The sequence below is a fragment of the Bombus fervidus genome, chromosome 14, assembly GCF_041682495.2.
Source record: "Bombus fervidus isolate BK054 chromosome 14, iyBomFerv1, whole genome shotgun sequence".
Taxonomy (NCBI): domain Eukaryota; kingdom Metazoa; phylum Arthropoda; class Insecta; order Hymenoptera; family Apidae; genus Bombus; species Bombus fervidus.
The window spans coordinates 1,912,137-1,931,211 of record NC_091530.1 but is presented as its reverse complement, the minus strand read 5'-3'; the positions used below and the strand labels follow the sequence as shown (position 1 = coordinate 1,931,211).

Genomic DNA, 19,075 nt, shown 5'->3' with positions numbered 1-19,075 from the left:
GTCTGTTAATTATAAGTAGGTAGGGCCGGGCAGGTTGACACAGTCTCTGGTAGGCGCGTTTTCGTGTGTTCAACCTGTTTCAGGAAATTTCATTCGAAAAATTGATGGTGAAGCTGGGCACGAATGGAACATGCCATCGTCTCTGGCTTTGCCCATCGATTTTTTGAATTTCGCGGTCGCGATCGCGAGTAGGTTTCGATACGAACGTTTACGTATTGCTCGAGCATGCACATGCGAAAGGACAGCGATCTCGATGATCGTTGTTCATCCATGTGTATTTGGATCAGCTTTCGCGATTTACATTTTTATTTCACATTTGTAAGTTATTTTTTGGTTTGCGATTTGGAAAGTCTCAAACCTAGATGTAAGTTTCAGCGGGCATCGCGCCCGAAGAAAAGAAGAGGTTATGAATCGAAGAGGCCCGGCAAATTGTCATAGAAGAGGGCAACTACTAATGGCTTTCCATCTTCTGGATCATCCAGAGGATGGAAAGTCATTCTCGTTACTACTTTGTTACTGTGCTCGCCTATAGTATCTGTAGTAGTATTAGTTATGATTTGTTTGTTAGCCGACGTACATATCGGCCCATTGTCATGTTGGGCTAATCGCGGTCTTTGAAATTAGCGTTGCTAGTCTAAATTTCGTGCTATCAATTAGAGCTACGAAAAAGTACTGATTTCGGTTTGCTTTAGCGTTGCGAATTATAAGATGTCGCGATTGTTCTTAGTATTTTCTATCATGAATTATTAGAATTTGTCGAAAAGTAGAGTTTAAATTTGTCGTGTTTTCTTTTATTTAAAGGCTAATTAAAATGACACGTTAGTTCTGAATTAATTTCGTAGCGTTGCGATTTGTTACTATCGCGTATAGTTGAAATATTTTTTTTTTTCATCTATGGATTGTAACTTTACATTAAAATCATTTTAATATGTAGCGTTGCGTTGATTAATTGTCGCGTTCTTATACGTAGTGTTGCGTCTATGAAATGCCCAAATTTCTTCCACTGAGATTCGGACATATAATTACTAATTGTATCATATAATATAATATAATTATGAATTATATAGCAAATAATATGAGTTAATTGGCTGCTATCTCGATCATGTTTTTTGTACTATTTCTAACTCTGCTTTGTGTCATCGTACACAATTATAATAAACAATTAATTTCTCTTTCTTAGGCAACTTACAATTAGTTGTATTATTACGCGATTTTGTCATTCTTATACTTGTCTATCTCTAATAGAAAAATAGATATGAACTTTTTCGCAGAACCGTACAATTATGTAGGTTCTTGTAGCGTAGAACTTTATAGATTTTTATCTATGCTAGTCTGCAACCAAACAGGATACATCCCTAATTTGATGGGTTCTTGTACATGCTAACATCAATTAAACTTAGCACTTGGTTGCATGGTGCAGCACTAGTCCAGGAGCAACCAGCTCTATAAGCGTGAGCACACTTATTTCTTCTCTGGTGATGTGAACAGGTGTGTGCGGTTTATTGTGGCGTAGTTTAAAAGTTAACTCCGTTTTCGTTTCAACAAACAAAGACTTCTAATGCCTTAAGGAAAAGTGTTCTATACAATTGAAACAAGAAATGATATATATTTATATATTTTGGTTAAACTTCGGTTTAATGGATATAAACACGAGGATATATACACATAACTTTTGAATTACTATGCTCCTAAAGTTAAGAGTTACATTTTTTTAATTTTACACATTGATAACTATTACAGTAATTTTATGTCCATTAGAATGTATTCTTCAAACTTAACAAACTCTTTAACCACGCAAGAAACTGTAATTGGACTTAGTACGGTTAACTTTCAATAGATGCTTATAAAAGGAATGATAAAGAAATTTCTTGAATATATGTATATGTACTATAATAATAATTGAAAATGGACACTTCATGGAAGAACACTCGTGACGCTTTAAAAGACTTTGCAAATGTGTTGAAGTGTAACAAATGGTAATATTTTAATTAAAACAATTAACAAACTTATATTTATATTGTCTTTTAAATTTTCTCACATTTATGTGTATGTGTGTGTGTTTGTTTGTGTGTGTGTGCCATTTATATATATTTTATCTTTAAGTTCCATTATTTATTTACTGAATAAAGATAAAATTTGAACTTATTTTTACAATCTTATTAAAACTGTTTTTAATATTACAATTAAAAAATATGTTCAAAAATTAACATGCCTGATTAATTATAATAATACATTTCATATTTCATACATAGTTCATCTCATATATTTAGCAATTTTTAAAATGTATAAACAAGTACGTTATAATTTTTTTTATTTTTTTTGTGTAGTGGAAATGAGCCAATAAATGCAACAAGATACACCAATTGCGGTCATTTCTTTTGCAAACAGTGTGTTGGGAACAATTCACTATGTATAATATGTAAGATACCTGTACAACCCATTGAAATATGTAACGATCATCTAATTAAGAATCTTGTATCTCATTGCAATAATATTGCAGAAATAATAGAGGAAAGGTATTATAAAAGTTAAAGAATAAATTTTCATATTTCTGTATTTGCATTCTTTAAAATATATTTAAATTGTTTCAAATATGTGAATAAGTGTATCTAATCTTATGAGACTTTATTAATATCTGATTATAGTTAATTCCAAAATTTTATACTAAATATGTCTTATACATACAAATAAATTTTTAATATGATATGCTCTATTCAATTTTAAATTAACATAAATTTAATAGAGATTTATGGAATACAGCCACAACTTCAAATTCGATACAGTCACCTAACAGAATCAATTCTACATGTAAATTAAAATATCACATACCAAAAAAAAATATCAATAAACAGAACAGTAAAGGAGAAACACAATTACATACTGCGTGTTTGAAGGTAAATTTTTGATGCTCATATATATAATATAATATAGTAATCAATTAAAAAATAAAAGATATGACTAAATTTATGAAATGAACATTAGGGGAAGATGCAAGAAGATCATATAAAAGTTCTATTAGCTGCTGGTGCAAATCCAAATACAAAGGATTATAATGGTTGGACTCCTTTGGTAATTATTACATTATAAAATAACTTTTTAAATTGAATTTAAATAATGTAAATATAATTTGTGTAGCAAGAAGTTGTAAGTTATGGTCATACCAACATATGTCAGTTACTATTAGAATGTGGTGCATTACCAAATACACCTGGTGAAGGAAACAGAACTGCATTACATGAAGCTGCTAAAGCAAATAGATTGTTAGAAGCAAAAATGCTATTAAAATATTCAGCTAACAAAAATGTGTATGACAATTATGGAAGAAAACCTATGTATGTGTTACTTAATATTGATTTATTAAATTGTCGAAGTAAATATTTACACATATGTTGATATTCTCAATATCTGTATAAAGTTGTTAGTAATATCATAATTCTTATATATGTAAACTCGTATTATCATTTTATATTTTCATTTCATGTTATATGTTGTATTTTAGAGATTATTGTCAGCCACACAGTGAGATGTGGAATATTTTGAAAGATGAAAATGAATTGGATAATGTACATGAAACCACCATAGATCTTAGTCATACTTTAAATAAATCACTTTCCATGACATTCGATATGGTTGTTATATATGTATCAGATTTACAAGAAGAGAATAAAAGACTTCTGAATGAAATAGCGTCAAAGAATAAAATCAAAATTGTATCTAGATTTCAGTATGTTGATGATATTTTTAGTCATTTTATAGTATATAGTATTATATTACATCATAATATGTTGTAGATCATCTGTGACTCATGTCATAGTAGAAGCTAATAGCAAAAATGTCGTACAACTGTCATATGATGTAATGATGGCACTTTTACACGGAGCTTGGTTACTTAATACCGAGTGTAAGTTTGTTTCTAGATTAATACCTTGTGTACAGTTATACAAATAAATTTTTATAGCATCTTTTGTCATAAAAGGGATTCAATTAGGAATGGATATAAGCGAAGTACTAAAAGGAGATTTAGAAATATTTGAAGTTAGTGGTACACCGATTAAAGGTATCCCAAAGAAAGCTAGAGAAAATGCACAAAAACAGGTAAAACTAATTGCAAACACATTGTACAGGAAAATTAAATAATACATTGTATGTTTCTGGTTATCTTTTTAGAATCCAGGTCTCTTCAATCGATGTTATTTTTATTTTGCATGGCAGTCAAAAAACGTTTATGCAAATGATATACAATTAACAAAAGAGGCATTAATAGCACTAGTACAAGAGGGTGGTGGAACAGTTTTGAAAAGAGAACCAAATCCAGAAAATATAAAAGACCAGGGATTATTTATTCCTTTTCACATTGCGAATGAACCTACTCATTCTTTATATAAATGTACACATTATATCATATATGTACCAGAAAAAGAAGAACCACGTATAAAATATAATATGCCTCATATAAAAACACTTCCGCTTATATGGCTAATTGAATGTATAGAAAAATTTACATTAATTGATCCATTGCAATTAGGTCTACTTAAACTTTAATTATTAACATGTTTTGTGGCTATAATTGCTGTACTAGAACTAATGAAGAAGTGCTATTAACTAGTAAAGTGTAATTTTTGTATTGAATAGAATATTTTATATTTTGATATAATTAAATATGTTAGAGAATTTGAAAAATGTGAAGAATTATTTAAATATACTAAAAAAAATGTATTTTTACAATTAATAGTCATGTAAAATATTGAAACAAATAATAGGATTTTAAGTTATTTTCTTGTTTGAACTTTTTAAGGAGACATATGTTAATGTAGTACTATGATTACGAAGGATTGACCGTTGCGCAAAGAACGATAAATTCCAAAGGGAAATATCGTACGGTATCCCGTACATTTACGGGTAAAGTACCGCTAGTCGTGCACATATACTTACATATACATGCGGTGAGAAAGAGAGAACGGAAGAAAAAAGTTATAGGGGAGTGAGAAAGAGGCAAAGAGGAAGAACAGTGCGAACATGAAAGATAGGGAAAAGCGAGATTCTAATATAGTTGAGATCAGATAATAAGGAAAATCGAATATAAGTAAAAATTAATAAATTAGGGAATATATAAAGCAATAAATAACATAAGACAGTAATTAAATTTAATGAAAGAAAAACGAGTATAACGATCATCATCGGGATGGTTTACGCCTATTTGTGTTATATGTTAATGCTATTACACTAATTTTATTAATAATATATGCTAGGAAATAGTTCGTTTTTCATAATTTGTAAATATACTTTGATTCAAAGCTATTTGTTAATCTATTGTCAAAGAAGCGAGTAAGGTAAACAGGAAACAAATATGTACATATTACGGATTACTAATAAATTGTAATAGCAGAATTGTTCATATTTAAAATATCGTGCATAAATATGTGATGTTGATGCCAACAACCCTTCCCCCTCTTTTTGAGTAATTCTTAGTGAGGTCGTCGACGATCGTTCTCTCTATTTCTCCGCCTTCGTTCTTTTCTCTCCTTTTTCTGACTGGCGTAAAAGAGGGGACCCGCACCCTGACCCACAAGTGGGCCCCGGTACCTCCTCAGTCAGTCAGTCAGTCAGTCAAACAAGTCTAACAGGCAATGCGGGCCCACATAATACCGTGGCTGCCGAACTCGCGGTAAAGTAGTTTGACACGCACGTGTTCGAACCGGGTAACGACACAGTGTGTCTTTCTTTAACTGTTTTTGCGGTTACCTTTTTAAATTGAAGAAAAAGAAGCGGAAAAGAAAGAAAAAGAGGAAGCAAGAGAGAGAGAGAGAGAGAGAGAGAGAAAGAGAATGAGGAAAGCGAAGATGATACTAAGAACAGTCCCTGGGGGCATCGTCCTTTTCCTCCTACTTAGCGGATCGATCGCTGCTCAGGACGACGATTCTTTGGCTGGCAGTTTCTTGTCAGGTAAATCAATTATTTCTTCTCACTTGGATACTATTGCATTTGTAATTATATACTCCTGTAAATTTAGCATTTTGATAATATTTCGTTCTCACTCTTAAATAGTTTTTTTTACTTTTATTTGCGTTTTTTAATTTTTACACACAGCATACACACATATACATATAGTTTGATGTATCACCTGCGAACAATAAACAATAAGGAATATCTAATTCAATTTCATATTATTCCATATATTTCTCTATTTATTAAATATCTTTCTTAAATTTTATTTATCTATTTATTTTTCTGTTCTTAGAATGTGTTGTTCACTATATAATTTTATATAATTTTTAATTTATTTATTCTGCTTTCTCCTTCCCTGCAGAGAGATTTGTTATGTTATCTAGCTTATGAGAAAATAGAGATATATCTAAAGTATCGTCTCAAGAAATAGAAAGAATTTTCAATTATCAAATTTGAAATGTACATTTTCCCTCGTAGTACGACAATTTTTGATCGATTATATAAGTAACAGCATTTAGTAAAAGTATATAGAAAATAGCTGCAAATAAAATTAGTTCGTTGCAGAGGAGGTTTCGAGAAATAGAAATTCACATGCGTGAATGTATGCTGTGTACGCTTGTATAGATAGTATCTGGAAGGATGTGATTGTCCTACTTAGGAGTTGTACAACGCTATGCGGATGACGCTCAAGTTCACTGTTGGTGAGAAGGCCATTGGCAAACTTGAAAAGTACGCGATGATACATATGTATATACGACGTACGTAATTAGCAATTGTTCGAATTTCCTGTCTTAATGGAAAAAATGTGAATTAGAAAATTTTAGATGCTTCACTAGCTTGTTGTTACGTTGTATCTTTTTTTTTTAAATGATCAATTTTTAAATTACCGATACAAAGATATAATTCGAACATTATGTAACAAACATTAATTTTCGAACATTTTGATATTCAAAATATACAGGGTGAATCGTTTTATTTTATTACTTTAAATTTGCATTAAAAGTGGTTATATAAAAAATCTTTTTTCAAACAAAAGTTCTATGGTATCGAGGGGATTGTGTAATACAATAATTAATCTTTTGTTATTTCCCTTTTTTATTTGCATGTAAAAGTTAACTTGAGTTTTACAAATGTAACGTATAATACTTGCATAAATTATGAAGGTATATGGGTCAAAGAGCGAATAATTATTCTTTAAACGGTCGTCTATATAAATAATTCTTAAAGTCAATGCAAGTGTGCGATCGCAGTAATTCGATCGTTCGTATCTTCGTGCATCGTTGGCAGCTCGCGATAAACTTCATTTTTCACATATTCTCGGAAAAAGTAGTCTAATGAGGATCAGGTCCGGAGAACGAGTCTCTTACGAGTCCTCCACGTTCAATCCATTGATCTCCGTAATACCTTACATATTCATTGTACATAGCAACTGTTGTGTTGGTATCACATTGTTAAAGGAGTTTCTCATGATAAATTATCTAACAAAGTGATAGTGTTTTAGATACAAAGATAGAACATTTGTGTGCTATTAGTGAGTCCTATTATAAAATTTACTTGTCTGTAAGTTTGTAAATGTGAACGTGTGAATAGGATATTTGGTAAAAATATATTATTTTCGTTTATGTAAAATATCTTCGGAAATCATTGACAAAGTTTCGCAGGGTTTCCAAAATCTTCTTCGTCGCAATGTTTCACCTGCTGATAATGCATTCCTTGTGATCAGTGAATTGTATCGATTGCGATGATTGCTCGTAGCAATTACAGTATTAAAATCTCCTTCGTTTCTTACTATTTTTAGTCGTTTTACGTCTCGTATTGAGAAATTGCTAGATTTCCCAAACGTTTCACTAAGCATTTAAAACGAACAATATTTTAACGCATACAGCGATTCGCACTCATAACATTTTCTTCACAAGCACCGTAAACGACGATCGTATCTCAGTTTTTCACTGTTGCTTAATTTCATTGATACAGAGATATTCTTCGCGTTTATTTTTTAATTTACTACCAATAACTTTGCTTTAGATGTCTAGTCGTGTTTGTAAACGCTCTAGTCCCCCTTTGCATAAAAGGACGAAATATCTCGCCACGTTAGGTCTTCGATGACACGCTTTGGACGAGATATCTCGCAATGCCGTGTTCTTCGTGTGATATTTTTGTACTTGGTATCTCGCGATGTAATATCGTTCGTGCGACGCTTTGGGCGAGATATGTCGCACATCTTTTCGTTAGAACTCAAGGTATCTCGTCCATAAAAGTCAATTCGTAAGGCACTGCGTTTATGAACATCGAAAAACGGGGACGCGAGTTATTTCGTTCAAAGAGTCGCACAAAGCGTCGCGAGATATTTCGTAGCGTAGAATAAAATGTTCTTTTCGAGAATATAAAGCTTGAATATCAGTCTAGTGCGCACATACTCGTCAAATATATCGTTAAACTATATCGTTAAAATTTGATGTTCTTTTTATATTGGAAACATATTTCTAGTTCCGTTGAAGATGTCAAGAAAAAGCGTAAATTAAAAAGCAGTTAATTTCGTTTGATCGGTTACCTTCGTATAACAGAGAATCATCTTTCCATGCAATTTTCTAGAGTTAAAAAGATATAGATACGATGTTAACGCAATCGTACAACGTTAATTGAATATGTATACAGAATATAGATGTGAGTCTATTATCAATCTAAGACAATTATGTTAGAAAAGGCACGTATGGTATCAAAAACGGTCATGCGATTAAGTCAAGCTGTTTAATTAACTACCGTTATGTTTGTTTGGGCCGTTATGCCTGCTAAAGTGAAAACACCTAGAAGTCTACACTATGAGACGAATTTCTTGAAATTTACTTACGTGATCATTGGAACAATCTAACGATCGTTGTTCATTAGCTCAAGATAAAAAATTGTACGTTTTTCCTTCACTATAAATCCTTGATTTAAATAATATACATATATTTTCAATCGTACGGCGCGTTCGTCTCATTTGTAAGAAGGTTGCGACAGTTGCAAAGCGTATTTGTGAAACGGCACGGTAAATATTTTTGCCCAAAACACACTTTCTGCTTCAGGTAGTTATCGTAGGAAAACTTAAACACGTAGTTTTATTTAATAGGCAAAAGAAAATAAGTTATCATCACTTTTTAAATAAGGAGATACGCTCCAAATTACATAGTCTGGCTTTATTTTAATCAGAGAAACTTCGTAGTCACTTTGATGAACATTTCACTTGATAAAGATGAAAAATTAAAAAATTCTATCCTTGCATCAATATCGTCTCATCGATATGTTTCTTTTGATCAATTCGACTCTCCGACCTCTTCCTCCTTCACTCGCGATGTCCTTTTCTACGTTCGGGGAAATCTCGAGCCTAATAATAATTAAAATCGATACATTGTATTTTTTGGACACCTGTCCAATTTTTACCGCATTTATTTGATTTCCGTATCGGCAACATTTTGAAAGAAATTGTTTCCCAAGATGTCTTCTCACTCCGTAAATTGAATTACATCTTCATATCATTATCACTTCTGTATTGATTCATCATCGTGCTTTATGACTGGTTGTAAATGTTTCGAAATTAGTTCCCCTTTCCACTTTCTTGATACATACGCCAACTCTTCTATCGCCAGAATAAATGCTAAATTTACTCTCGTCAGCAAAGATAATTTTATTCTCCCGTTGACTTTCTTTTGAATTAAGCTCTGTTACGAACTAAGATATTTTTCGTCTCTTGAATCAGTGAATGGCTTTCTTCCGACAATGTACATATTTGTCCATTGTAGTCCTCTTCTTGCAATAATCCGTTTCTAATCATTGAACATTTTTTGACAGTGCACTAATTCTGCGTTCTTTCTTCGGCATTGCTGTCAATTTTGAAGCATTTATCCGTGGTTCTTCCATAATTTTACCCATAACAGCGGTGATCGAAGAGGACAGTTTCAACGAATTATCAATTTCGTTTAGAAGTTCACCAACTGTCAAGATCAAATTCAATCACGCTTGACCATTTCATTTTATAAGTGGAGCGTAAGATTACGTATGCAGGAATTTCTCTTGACTCACCGTGCCTTCGCACCTGTACCCGATAGTTGATGTTGAATTTATAATACACGTGTTACTCATTATCGCGCATAAAAATATCTCACAAGTAATCTTCGCAATGAGATATTATTAAACAATTGTCGTTTCTATTGAGTCACAAATTTATAAATATTAAATGCTTGAGCATAATATTAGTAGGATTTCTACCGCGATTGACACTCTAACTCCGCTAATTTTTTAATATTTGTACTAAAATTTATGCGTACAGCTTTACAAACTTTCTTTAACAAATACATATTGTTACTAAATTATAATATGTGAAATACTCCGTTTTAAATACCTTGAATATTCTTAGATACGTAAAAAGTCCATTTCCCAAAATTGTTTGGTATCAAGGAAGCCATAACACGTCAGTAGCAATCCTCTTGTCATGAGGAGAGATTTTAATGATATTTGCATCTTCAACACGAACGTAATGATCCAGAATTGTGGCGGAGAGACACACAAAGTCACAAGAATTTCATTAAATAGATCTCACGTGGATGTTTTTATTTTTTCTCAGGTCTGTTAGATTCCATAACAAGTACAGCCAACAGTGCAGACTGCCCAGGTGTGTGTGTACACGCATTTGCAACGTTAATATGTTACGAAGTTCTTGAGCATGTAGAGTGCCCTACTAGTATGCGATGTTGTATCGAGGCACCTATAAATGGTACCGGAACTTCTGAAAGTGCTGCCCCTCCTCACGACGATGACTCTACTTCAACTATTATCACTACCGTTAAGACAACGACAACTACGAGCACAACAACACCTTCAACAACTACAGCGCTTACAACCGTACCTTCAACAACTTCCGTAAAAGCTACTTCTGTATGTTCGCAAAATCATGAATGCACGTTTGATATTTAAAACTTGACCACCGACGTCTTTGGCGTAGTTGTTATTACAGAATAAAGAATGCACAGAACGTTGTTTCTTTAAAAGTGATTGCATTCACATCGCAATCGCCTTGTTAAATAGTGGAATTATTATTGTTGAAAAATTTATACGCATACAAATAGATATACTCTTTAATATCTATTTTATTAAAAATAAGGACTAAAAGTATATAAACGCTTTACTTATTTTTCAGGAAAATCAGAAAGAAGCAGTGAATAAAACATCATGTATGTATTTTTTATCTTTAACTGTATATTAAAAAAGCGAGATATATAATGAAATATAAAATCTTTATATACCTTCTAAGCTTCAAGTAACAATCCTTTTCAAGTTTCGAATTTTGTAAAATTATACAATATCTTTCCATTATTTTTCTCTGAAATTAACAATTAAATTTTCATCCAACTGGTACATAGCCATAGTTAGCGATTAGAGTGGGTATTTAATCGTCAATTAGATCATTGGTTAATTATCGCGATCTTCTCTCTTGTGAGATTGACGTTTTAATCTCTAATGAGTATCACCTCGGATCTCGTACGAATCGGTTTTAATCGTTAATAGCGTTCGTTTAATATGATATACATTCTTAAATTTCAAATAGAATTTAATTTAGAATTTAATAACTTGTAACTTTTAACGATTAATTTCTTCTAATCGTAAGTATCGATCAGTTAAAACAAACGAAGTAACTTTTACCAATGGCTTTTAATCAATTTGTGCTCAATCCTACCTAAAATGAAGTCATTTAATATTTTGCAATCAACGATCCAACAGTATTTATCACATAATTATTTTCTTTTAGCAAAAACGTGTTCAGGAATTTGTATGGCAGAGAGAATTGCCGATTACTGCGACGCGGTTCTGGTAATAGACACCCTTTGCAAGCCAGGATATAAATGTTGCGTATCCAGAGATGCGTTTGGGGATTCACCTCCGCCAGAACTACTAGTCATTGACCGAACGAATTCAAGTCGCATCGATGAAAAGACTGGTCTCAATACATCTTACAAAGGTTCTTCGCCTTTTACGACTGTAAGATCAAATACGATTACTTCTACGAGCGTAGCTAGCACTACGATAGCAACGACTACTACGATAGCGAAACAACCAACAACTACGACAAGACCAAAGATTACGGTGAGAAAGCCGTGTAAAGGTGAATGCGTTAGTGGCTTCTTCGCTCTTTTATGCGATAAAGTGGATGGAGAAGCTGAATGCCCTGATGATGGATCTTGTTGCGTTATCGACGCTTTCTTAAAAACTGTAAGAAAGTAAAGCTGTAGAAAAATGAATATTTCTTAAGAGACAACTTCATATTTACGAGCATAATCCGATTGAACAGGAAACGACAACAACAACGACAGTTGGACCAACCACGAAACCGCCGGAACCAAAATTACAACCATGTCCCGGATTTTGCTTGTTAACCATTATGGCAGCCTTCTGTGAACGGCCAAACGCAATAATAGCGAAGACTTCGACTTGTCAATCCGGATATATTTGTTGTGACAACACGAAAAGCTCGCCGCAGGTGATTCTATTTCTTTTTTACGGTAGAACCCTTTCAATGGAACGATTAAATTGAGGCAAGTAAGATATTGGATAACCCATACGAAAAAGAAAATTGAAATTACTCGTACATAGACAGTAAACGTAGTGACACCATCTTCTCCGTATCAGACACCAAGGCCAAGGCCAAGGCCCACACCGAGACCATCGATTACTACAGTTTCTTTACCACGAGACACACGCGCAGAGTGTCCTGGATCGTGTATTGTTTCCTATTTATCATTCACTTGTTTCAGTAAGTATTTACTCTTCTCTTTTGTTACCCCTACTTTATTCCTTTGAAAACTTATAGTTACCATAAAATGTTAATTGCGTATGTTATACAGCTAATAACTTCCTTGCGTTAATACATTTTTCGTAAATATCTTTTCGTTATATCTGCATCGTATATTTCGAAACTGTTTCGCTCTTATTTTCATCGATAACATATAATATAAAATAATAATGGTTATAGACTCCCTTAGATATTCATTCACAGATCCCTTATTTTCTTCTTAGCTTGTAAGCTTAACTTTCAATTTTAGAGAAGCGAACAATTTGCATTGAAAGTCTTAGTAATCTTAATTAAGGTGACTACTGATTTAATTTAAGGTAACTACTGATAAACTCGTTAGCCGGATAATTAGAATTCAATTGACATTTCCAAAAAAAAAAAAAAAAGAAGACTTCGTTTCGTCGATTCCGTTGATCAGAAATTACCCAGAATTCTAAATACCAATCCACTGAAGGTCAAGAGCACACGTTTAATATTCTCTCAACGCACTTTTCCTTGAAAATTCCTTTTCTTCGGTTTGACAACGACACAGTACTTCAGGATTGACTATTCGCGATTATTGAATCGTGACAACTGATTTTCTAATTTATCCTTTAGAAACTCTTATTTTATGACGTTATTTCTTCACGCTATTGAGGGCGACAGACACGAGTTTCTAAAAACTCTGACTAAACAATTCTATCTTTTCTTGATGTGTTTTGGCATGCCTAAGCAACGAATAAAGACTCCAAAATGAAAAATAATTTTAGGGATGATACCACGAATTATTCGATCTGCTTGTACACATTCTGACGATAGTGGTTCTGTATTTATACGTAGCTACATTAACAGTGTATCAAAGCGACGTGATTTATTATTCATTGTAAGGATGCAGAAAGTTAAATCTATCTTTGTTCGAGCCTCTTTAATTAGAAAAATGCTAACCCTCGTACAATGCTTCTTTTCAAATCGTTTTGCTTTTTCAGACCTCCTTTATTTGAAAAATTCGATAAGGTAAAGATAAAAATTCCAGTAACTTGAAAATTTTAACTCTCTCCTTGAGTTTCAAGTTACCGAGATTCGACTTTATTACGAATTTTCCCGTTTTTTAAGATAATAATTCAGCACAGATAGCTTTAAATCTTTAAAAGTTATAAAAATTCAATTCACGACTCGTACAACTGTTGTAAAAATACATAAAATTTAATTAGTTTTGTAATATTTATCTCCATTCCTTCTCCCTATTTCGCTGCTCTTTTAAAAGTTTGTATAGAAATTTAATATCGGATTTTATGAATTTGTTACATATGAATAACATTTCTCATTGTTTTTTTTTTTTTTCTTTATAGGAAACGCTGAACTGACGAATTTGTTTAAATGTAAGAAACAAGGGCATCAATGTTGCGCTCCAAAATCATTGATACGAGAAATCAACGGTGGAAATTCTAGCGAAGCAATTTTGACTAATAGAAATGACACCATGTATGTTACTTCAAGACCATACACAACACCATTTACAACAGCTATATGTAAGTTATACATTAATAACATTCGAGTTAAAGATTTATTCGCACGAGCGGTTTTTAATTTATCTTGTAATTTTGAAAGATTTCGTACAACATACTACAGCATACAACGTTACCATGTATTTATCCATAATCTTGTATTGTCTTTTAATACAGGAATGGAGAATTTAAGAAAAATATTGATATATAAAAAATTACACTAACTTTGTAGATGAAACAACAACGATGATGACAACTATGAGAAGCCCCGTGTACAGTAAGTACGTGTGTGGTGTAAAAGGAACCTCCCGCGGACCGATTCAAGCACGTAGTCTTGAAAGAGGAGCACGAGTTGTCGGAGGAGAAGATGCAGATGCTAATGAATGGTGTTGGCAGGTTGCCCTGATTAATTCCTTGAATCAGTACCTCTGCGGTGGTGCACTCATCGGCACGCAATGGGTCTTGACAGCTGCACACTGTGTAACGAAGTAAGTTTTATCGTGATCAGTATGCTTTGAATCTTAATACGTTTACCACTATATAATATTAACTTAGTTACTAATCTTTCAAAACGTTGTAAAGTTACAGACAATGAAAAGGTGGATATTTAAAATGATTATATTACCTCGTTTTTACTTGTAGTATTGTACGATCTGGGGATGCGATTTATGTAAGGGTAGGTGATCACGATTTGACGAGAAAATACGGAAGTCCTGGTGCTCAAACTCTGCGAGTAGCAACCACTTACATTCATCATAATCATAACAGTCAGACTCTTGATAACGATATAGCGCTATTAAAGCTTCATGGACAAGCAGAGCTTAAAGATGGTGTTTGTCTAGTATGTTTACCTGCACGAGGGGTTAGTCATACAGCTGGTAAACGATGCACCGTCACTGGTTATGGATATATGGGAGAAGGTAAGATTACCATATTGTTTGTGTTCGTTATACATATGTATGTACATGTAGCAAAATTCCGAACAAATTGAAACTTATTAATAAAATCTTTCATCAAAGTTAGTAGTAAATAGATTTTGTTATTATGAACGTTGTCTGTTGCTTGTTTCTGTATCAACCAATTTCGATGAAATTTTCAGCATGTACATACGTATATAAGTTGACATAAATTAACATAAATTGCCAGGTATTTTATTACAGCGCGTACTACAACTGTGCGTAGTTAATTTTTACTTGACGAGTACAATAAAGAGTTATTTTCTTTGTGAAGTAAAACATATTACACTTAATGAAGATAATTTCTACATAATTCTATCCACTTTTACCAATTTCATATTCCTAAATATACGTATATATTTTCCTATATTTTCATGTAGAACGTATATGTATTTTAATAAGGTGTGTCTACTTCTGTATGTAGCTGGTCCTATCCCGCTTCGAGTACGAGAAGCTGAGATACCGATTGTAAGCGACGCAGAATGTATACGTAAAGTGAATGCCGTAACTGAAAAAATTTTCATTTTGCCAGCAAGTAGTTTTTGCGCTGGTGGCGAACAAGGAAACGATGCATGTCAGGTAATATTAATTCTGCTTTATATATATATACATACCATATAGTGAAATCTCTGTATTCGCGAAAATAACTCAGAGAATCGATCGCGGATATAACTGATAGCAGTAGCGTACACCACATACGATATTTATCTATGGCTCATTTATTAATCAAACGCAATTAAATATTAACAAAAGTAACTAATAACTGTATAAAATAATACAATATATTTTGTGATAATGATACAATTCCTACGTGATAAAATGAAATGACTTTTACTTTTTCTAAATAGAATTGAACGATATTTTCTACATAGATCAGAAATGAAAGAAATAATAGTTTCATGATATTTACTATTTATTTGTAAATATAGTTTACTGGTCAAGGATATTTTTTATTGGTCAAGCTAATACAAGCAAAAGCACTGTTTATATTTTACTTAAACAATTATGTATAATAATTGCAAAAGCTAATATTTGATAGGGCGACGGTGGAGGTCCTTTAGTATGTCAAGATGACGGATTCTACGAATTAGCTGGACTGGTGTCATGGGGTTTTGGTTGCGGAAGATTGGATGTTCCTGGAGTTTATGTCAAAGTTTCGGCGTTCATTGGTTGGATCAACCAAATTATTTCCGTAAATAATCTTTAGCTTTTTTATGTTCTATTAATAAAAGTTAAAGTATTTATTTATTAAGGAAACATTGTAGTACCTTTACGCGCTTGATGACGTAACATCATTATGTTACGTATCCAGCAAAGATATCTAAGAAACATCTTTTTAAATATTATTTAATTATATCAATTAGAATATATGAGAAGAAAGAAAAATCTTTTTGACGCATGATAAGAATGCAACAATTCATGCAAAGGAATTTAACATTGAAAATGTTACGATAATCGTACTATATTTATAAATATCGTAATACTTGATAATTACCTTTAATAATTAAAGGTAACTAAAAATTTGTTTTAGCAATATGGTTTTATATAACTAATGCAGTAAACTTCCGTTTATCCAATTTTTTGAATATTTGAATCACCACGCTTCAAACATTGAATTATTTTCGCCAAAGGTAACAAATACGTATCTATAATTTTTTGTGAGCTTTAAAGTCATAAAATCTTGGTAAGTAAAAATTACGTACTTTTAAAATACGAAAAACAAACGTAATTCTTAAAATTTTAATATCACGACAACAAGGTATAAATAAACATTATATTTACTAGTTATATATAATATATTTTGTAAATTTTAATAAATCTTGTTCCTGTAATTATTCAAACATAATTTTATGATATAGGAAAAACGAAAGTTTATTGTATCTATCAATTAAATAGAATCTTTTAGAATTTAAATTTTAATGTCATTGGTAAAATATATATAATAAATAAGCTTAATCTATGATTTCCTTCTGGTAATTGTGCCATCAAGTGCGTCAATTTTAGATGAAAAAATGCTGTCTTAATAAAGATTCTTAGATAATAATGAAGATTATACAATAAATTATAAAATTATTGGTAGACATAAATTTACTCGAAAAACATTAATTAAAAGATTATCTAAAAGTACAAAATACTCTAATTTTGTAAAATACTAAATATAATGTAAAAATATTAAACATTAGTGTATTATTACAATAATACATATATACGATACATATGTTAAATATTAATAAGATACATAAAACAGATTTGATTATTGTAATAATTATAACAACCTTCAGACATTTCTTATGAATTTTGTCGAGTAAAGTCTGAGTGACTAAATATAAATTTTTTTACTATCACGCATAATATATGTCTGCATATAATATGCGTAGAACTACATATATCATTGTGTCAGTTGCTTGTCACATATTTTCAACGTTAGACAAAATGTTAATAAAAAGATAAAACTTATAATTTTAATTTTTTTTTGTGTCTTTACCAACAATTTTATAATTCATTGTATATATATGAGTATATATATGTCATTTATTTGTATTAAATGACATATTATAAATGAAAGTCAATTTCATAGAAATTAAAACGGTTTTGTTAAGGCCAAAATATAGTGATATTTAATTACCATAGTAGAGAATATATATATATATATATTTAATGTAATTTTTTAATAATAATTTATGTAAGACATTGCAACTGATATATGTATGTATGTATGTTTATTTTTATTATTATTATATATGTATATTCATCAGTTTTGTTTTATGAAATTGGCTCTTTATTTTATATATATATGTTACAGGTGAAGGCTGCAAGACATACAAAATCGGTTTTGCGCGGGCAATGTCAGCATTATGCACCGCTGCCTAGCAAAGCCTGAAGAAATAGTTGAATACGGAATATAGTTCAATATAATACGAACAAAATTTACATTGCTCACCACTGCGTGAACAGTGTCAGCAATTATTATGTATTTTGCGAATTTTGCCAGACTTGAAATGCACATTGAGAATAATGATAAATCAGCGTGGGCAGCGCTACGCTAAGTTATACCTGTTTTATTAATCTCAGTCACACCATTCTTTTTGGAACTAAATATCGGTATTGGATTAGGTATATAAAAATCTCCGACCCGCAATTCTTTCGCCAATAGCATGGGAACGTCTACGCACGGAAAAACACGCGCGATAATAGTTTTCGGCCGTAATTCCGTGCACAATCGGTGAAGGAGTTGCTAGCCAGAAATTTTTATATATCTAATCCTATACCGATACTTCGTTTCAAAAGAAAAGGTATGACTGACGTGGGATGAATAAAACTGGAAGAACTTAGCGCGACGCTAATAACAATAGTTTCCGACATTGTCCACTCAATGGTGAAATAGGTAATCCTTGAACTTGGACCATGTTCGCCATTGAATTATTTCCCCTGACTTTGCCAGACAGCGATGTGCGGTGTATAATGCTGATATAGCCCGAGCAAGGTCGACTTCGTCTGTAACATACATATACATACATTGTTCAATATTTACATTATGTAGATTCAGTATATTTGGGGACAATATCACATTGCTTTGTACATTATTGCATCACTCATAATGTATCCTTCAAGTTATAATTATAAGAATGTTTTATCGATTTAAAAAAAGAGCGAAAATATTAAATGTGAATATCAAAGTTAGTTAGTAAGTGCTTTAAATCTATAAAACATTACTGTAAAACTTTATTGTAAAAAATCTTTTATAATTCAACGTAAATATCATGTACCTTTAAAAACTAGACATTATTACAAATATAAATTTTTTATTACAAGTTAATAACATAACTTGTTATCGAATCTAGATGCATAAGAAAAAATTGCAGAAT

The 19,075-nt window shown here is 31.8% G+C and overlaps 2 protein-coding genes across 4 annotated transcripts; both read left to right on the top strand.

The window, feature by feature from the left end:
- The first annotated feature begins 359 nt into the window (after positions 1 to 359).
- LOC139994162 (BRCA1-associated RING domain protein 1) lies at positions 360 to 5,404 on the top strand. 2 transcript variants are annotated; one of them, XM_072016553.1, is made up of 10 exons: positions 360 to 1,451; positions 1,759 to 1,976; positions 2,328 to 2,516; positions 2,744 to 2,894; positions 2,983 to 3,069; positions 3,136 to 3,332; positions 3,500 to 3,724; positions 3,792 to 3,901; positions 3,977 to 4,095; positions 4,168 to 5,404. In XM_072016553.1, exons 2-10 carry the CDS (start codon positions 1,906 to 1,908, stop codon positions 4,540 to 4,542), a joined length of 1,524 nt encoding a protein of 507 aa, XP_071872654.1. In that variant the 5' UTR covers positions 360 to 1,451; positions 1,759 to 1,905; the 3' UTR covers positions 4,543 to 5,404. The 2 variants fall into 2 exon arrangements, with proteins under 2 accessions (XP_071872654.1, XP_071872653.1); XM_072016552.1 differs by having other exon boundaries at positions 360 to 1,488.
- Positions 5,405 to 5,576: 172 nt separating this feature from the next.
- Positions 5,577 to 18,373, top strand: Mas (trypsin-like serine protease domain-containing protein masquerade). 2 transcript variants are annotated; one of them, XM_072016542.1, is made up of 11 exons: positions 5,577 to 5,943; positions 10,547 to 10,857; positions 11,120 to 11,153; positions 11,729 to 12,189; positions 12,269 to 12,457; positions 12,607 to 12,730; positions 14,098 to 14,277; positions 14,486 to 14,741; positions 14,896 to 15,173; positions 15,634 to 15,788; positions 16,249 to 18,373. In XM_072016542.1, the coding sequence occupies exons 1-11, from the start codon at positions 5,826 to 5,828 to the stop codon at positions 16,414 to 16,416; spliced, it is 2,274 nt and encodes a 757-aa protein (XP_071872643.1). In that variant the 5' UTR covers positions 5,577 to 5,825; the 3' UTR covers positions 16,417 to 18,373. The 2 variants fall into 2 exon arrangements, with proteins under 2 accessions (XP_071872643.1, XP_071872644.1); XM_072016543.1 differs by lacking the exon at positions 5,577 to 5,943 and adding an exon at positions 8,023 to 8,459.
- Positions 18,374 to 19,075: the final 702 nt, after the last annotated feature.

Excerpts from the sequence above, each read along its gene's own strand:
- Mas (XM_072016542.1), top strand. The coding sequence starts at position 5,826 with ATGAGGAAAGCGAAGATGATACTAAGAACAGTCCCTGGGGGCATCGTC. Across the intron at positions 12,190-12,268 it reads TCGACGCTTTCTTAAAAACT|GAAACGACAACAACAACGAC; the intron begins GTAAGAAAGTAA and ends CCGATTGAACAG. Across the intron at positions 14,278-14,485 it reads ACCATTTACAACAGCTATAT|ATGAAACAACAACGATGATG; the intron begins GTAAGTTATACA and ends CTAACTTTGTAG.
- LOC139994162 (XM_072016553.1), top strand. The coding sequence starts at position 1,906 with ATGGACACTTCATGGAAGAACACTCGTGACGCTTTAAAAGACTTTGCA. Across the intron at positions 2,517-2,743 it reads GCAGAAATAATAGAGGAAAG|AGATTTATGGAATACAGCCA; the intron begins GTATTATAAAAG and ends TAAATTTAATAG. Across the intron at positions 3,902-3,976 it reads TTGGTTACTTAATACCGAGT|GGATTCAATTAGGAATGGAT; the intron begins GTAAGTTTGTTT and ends TTGTCATAAAAG.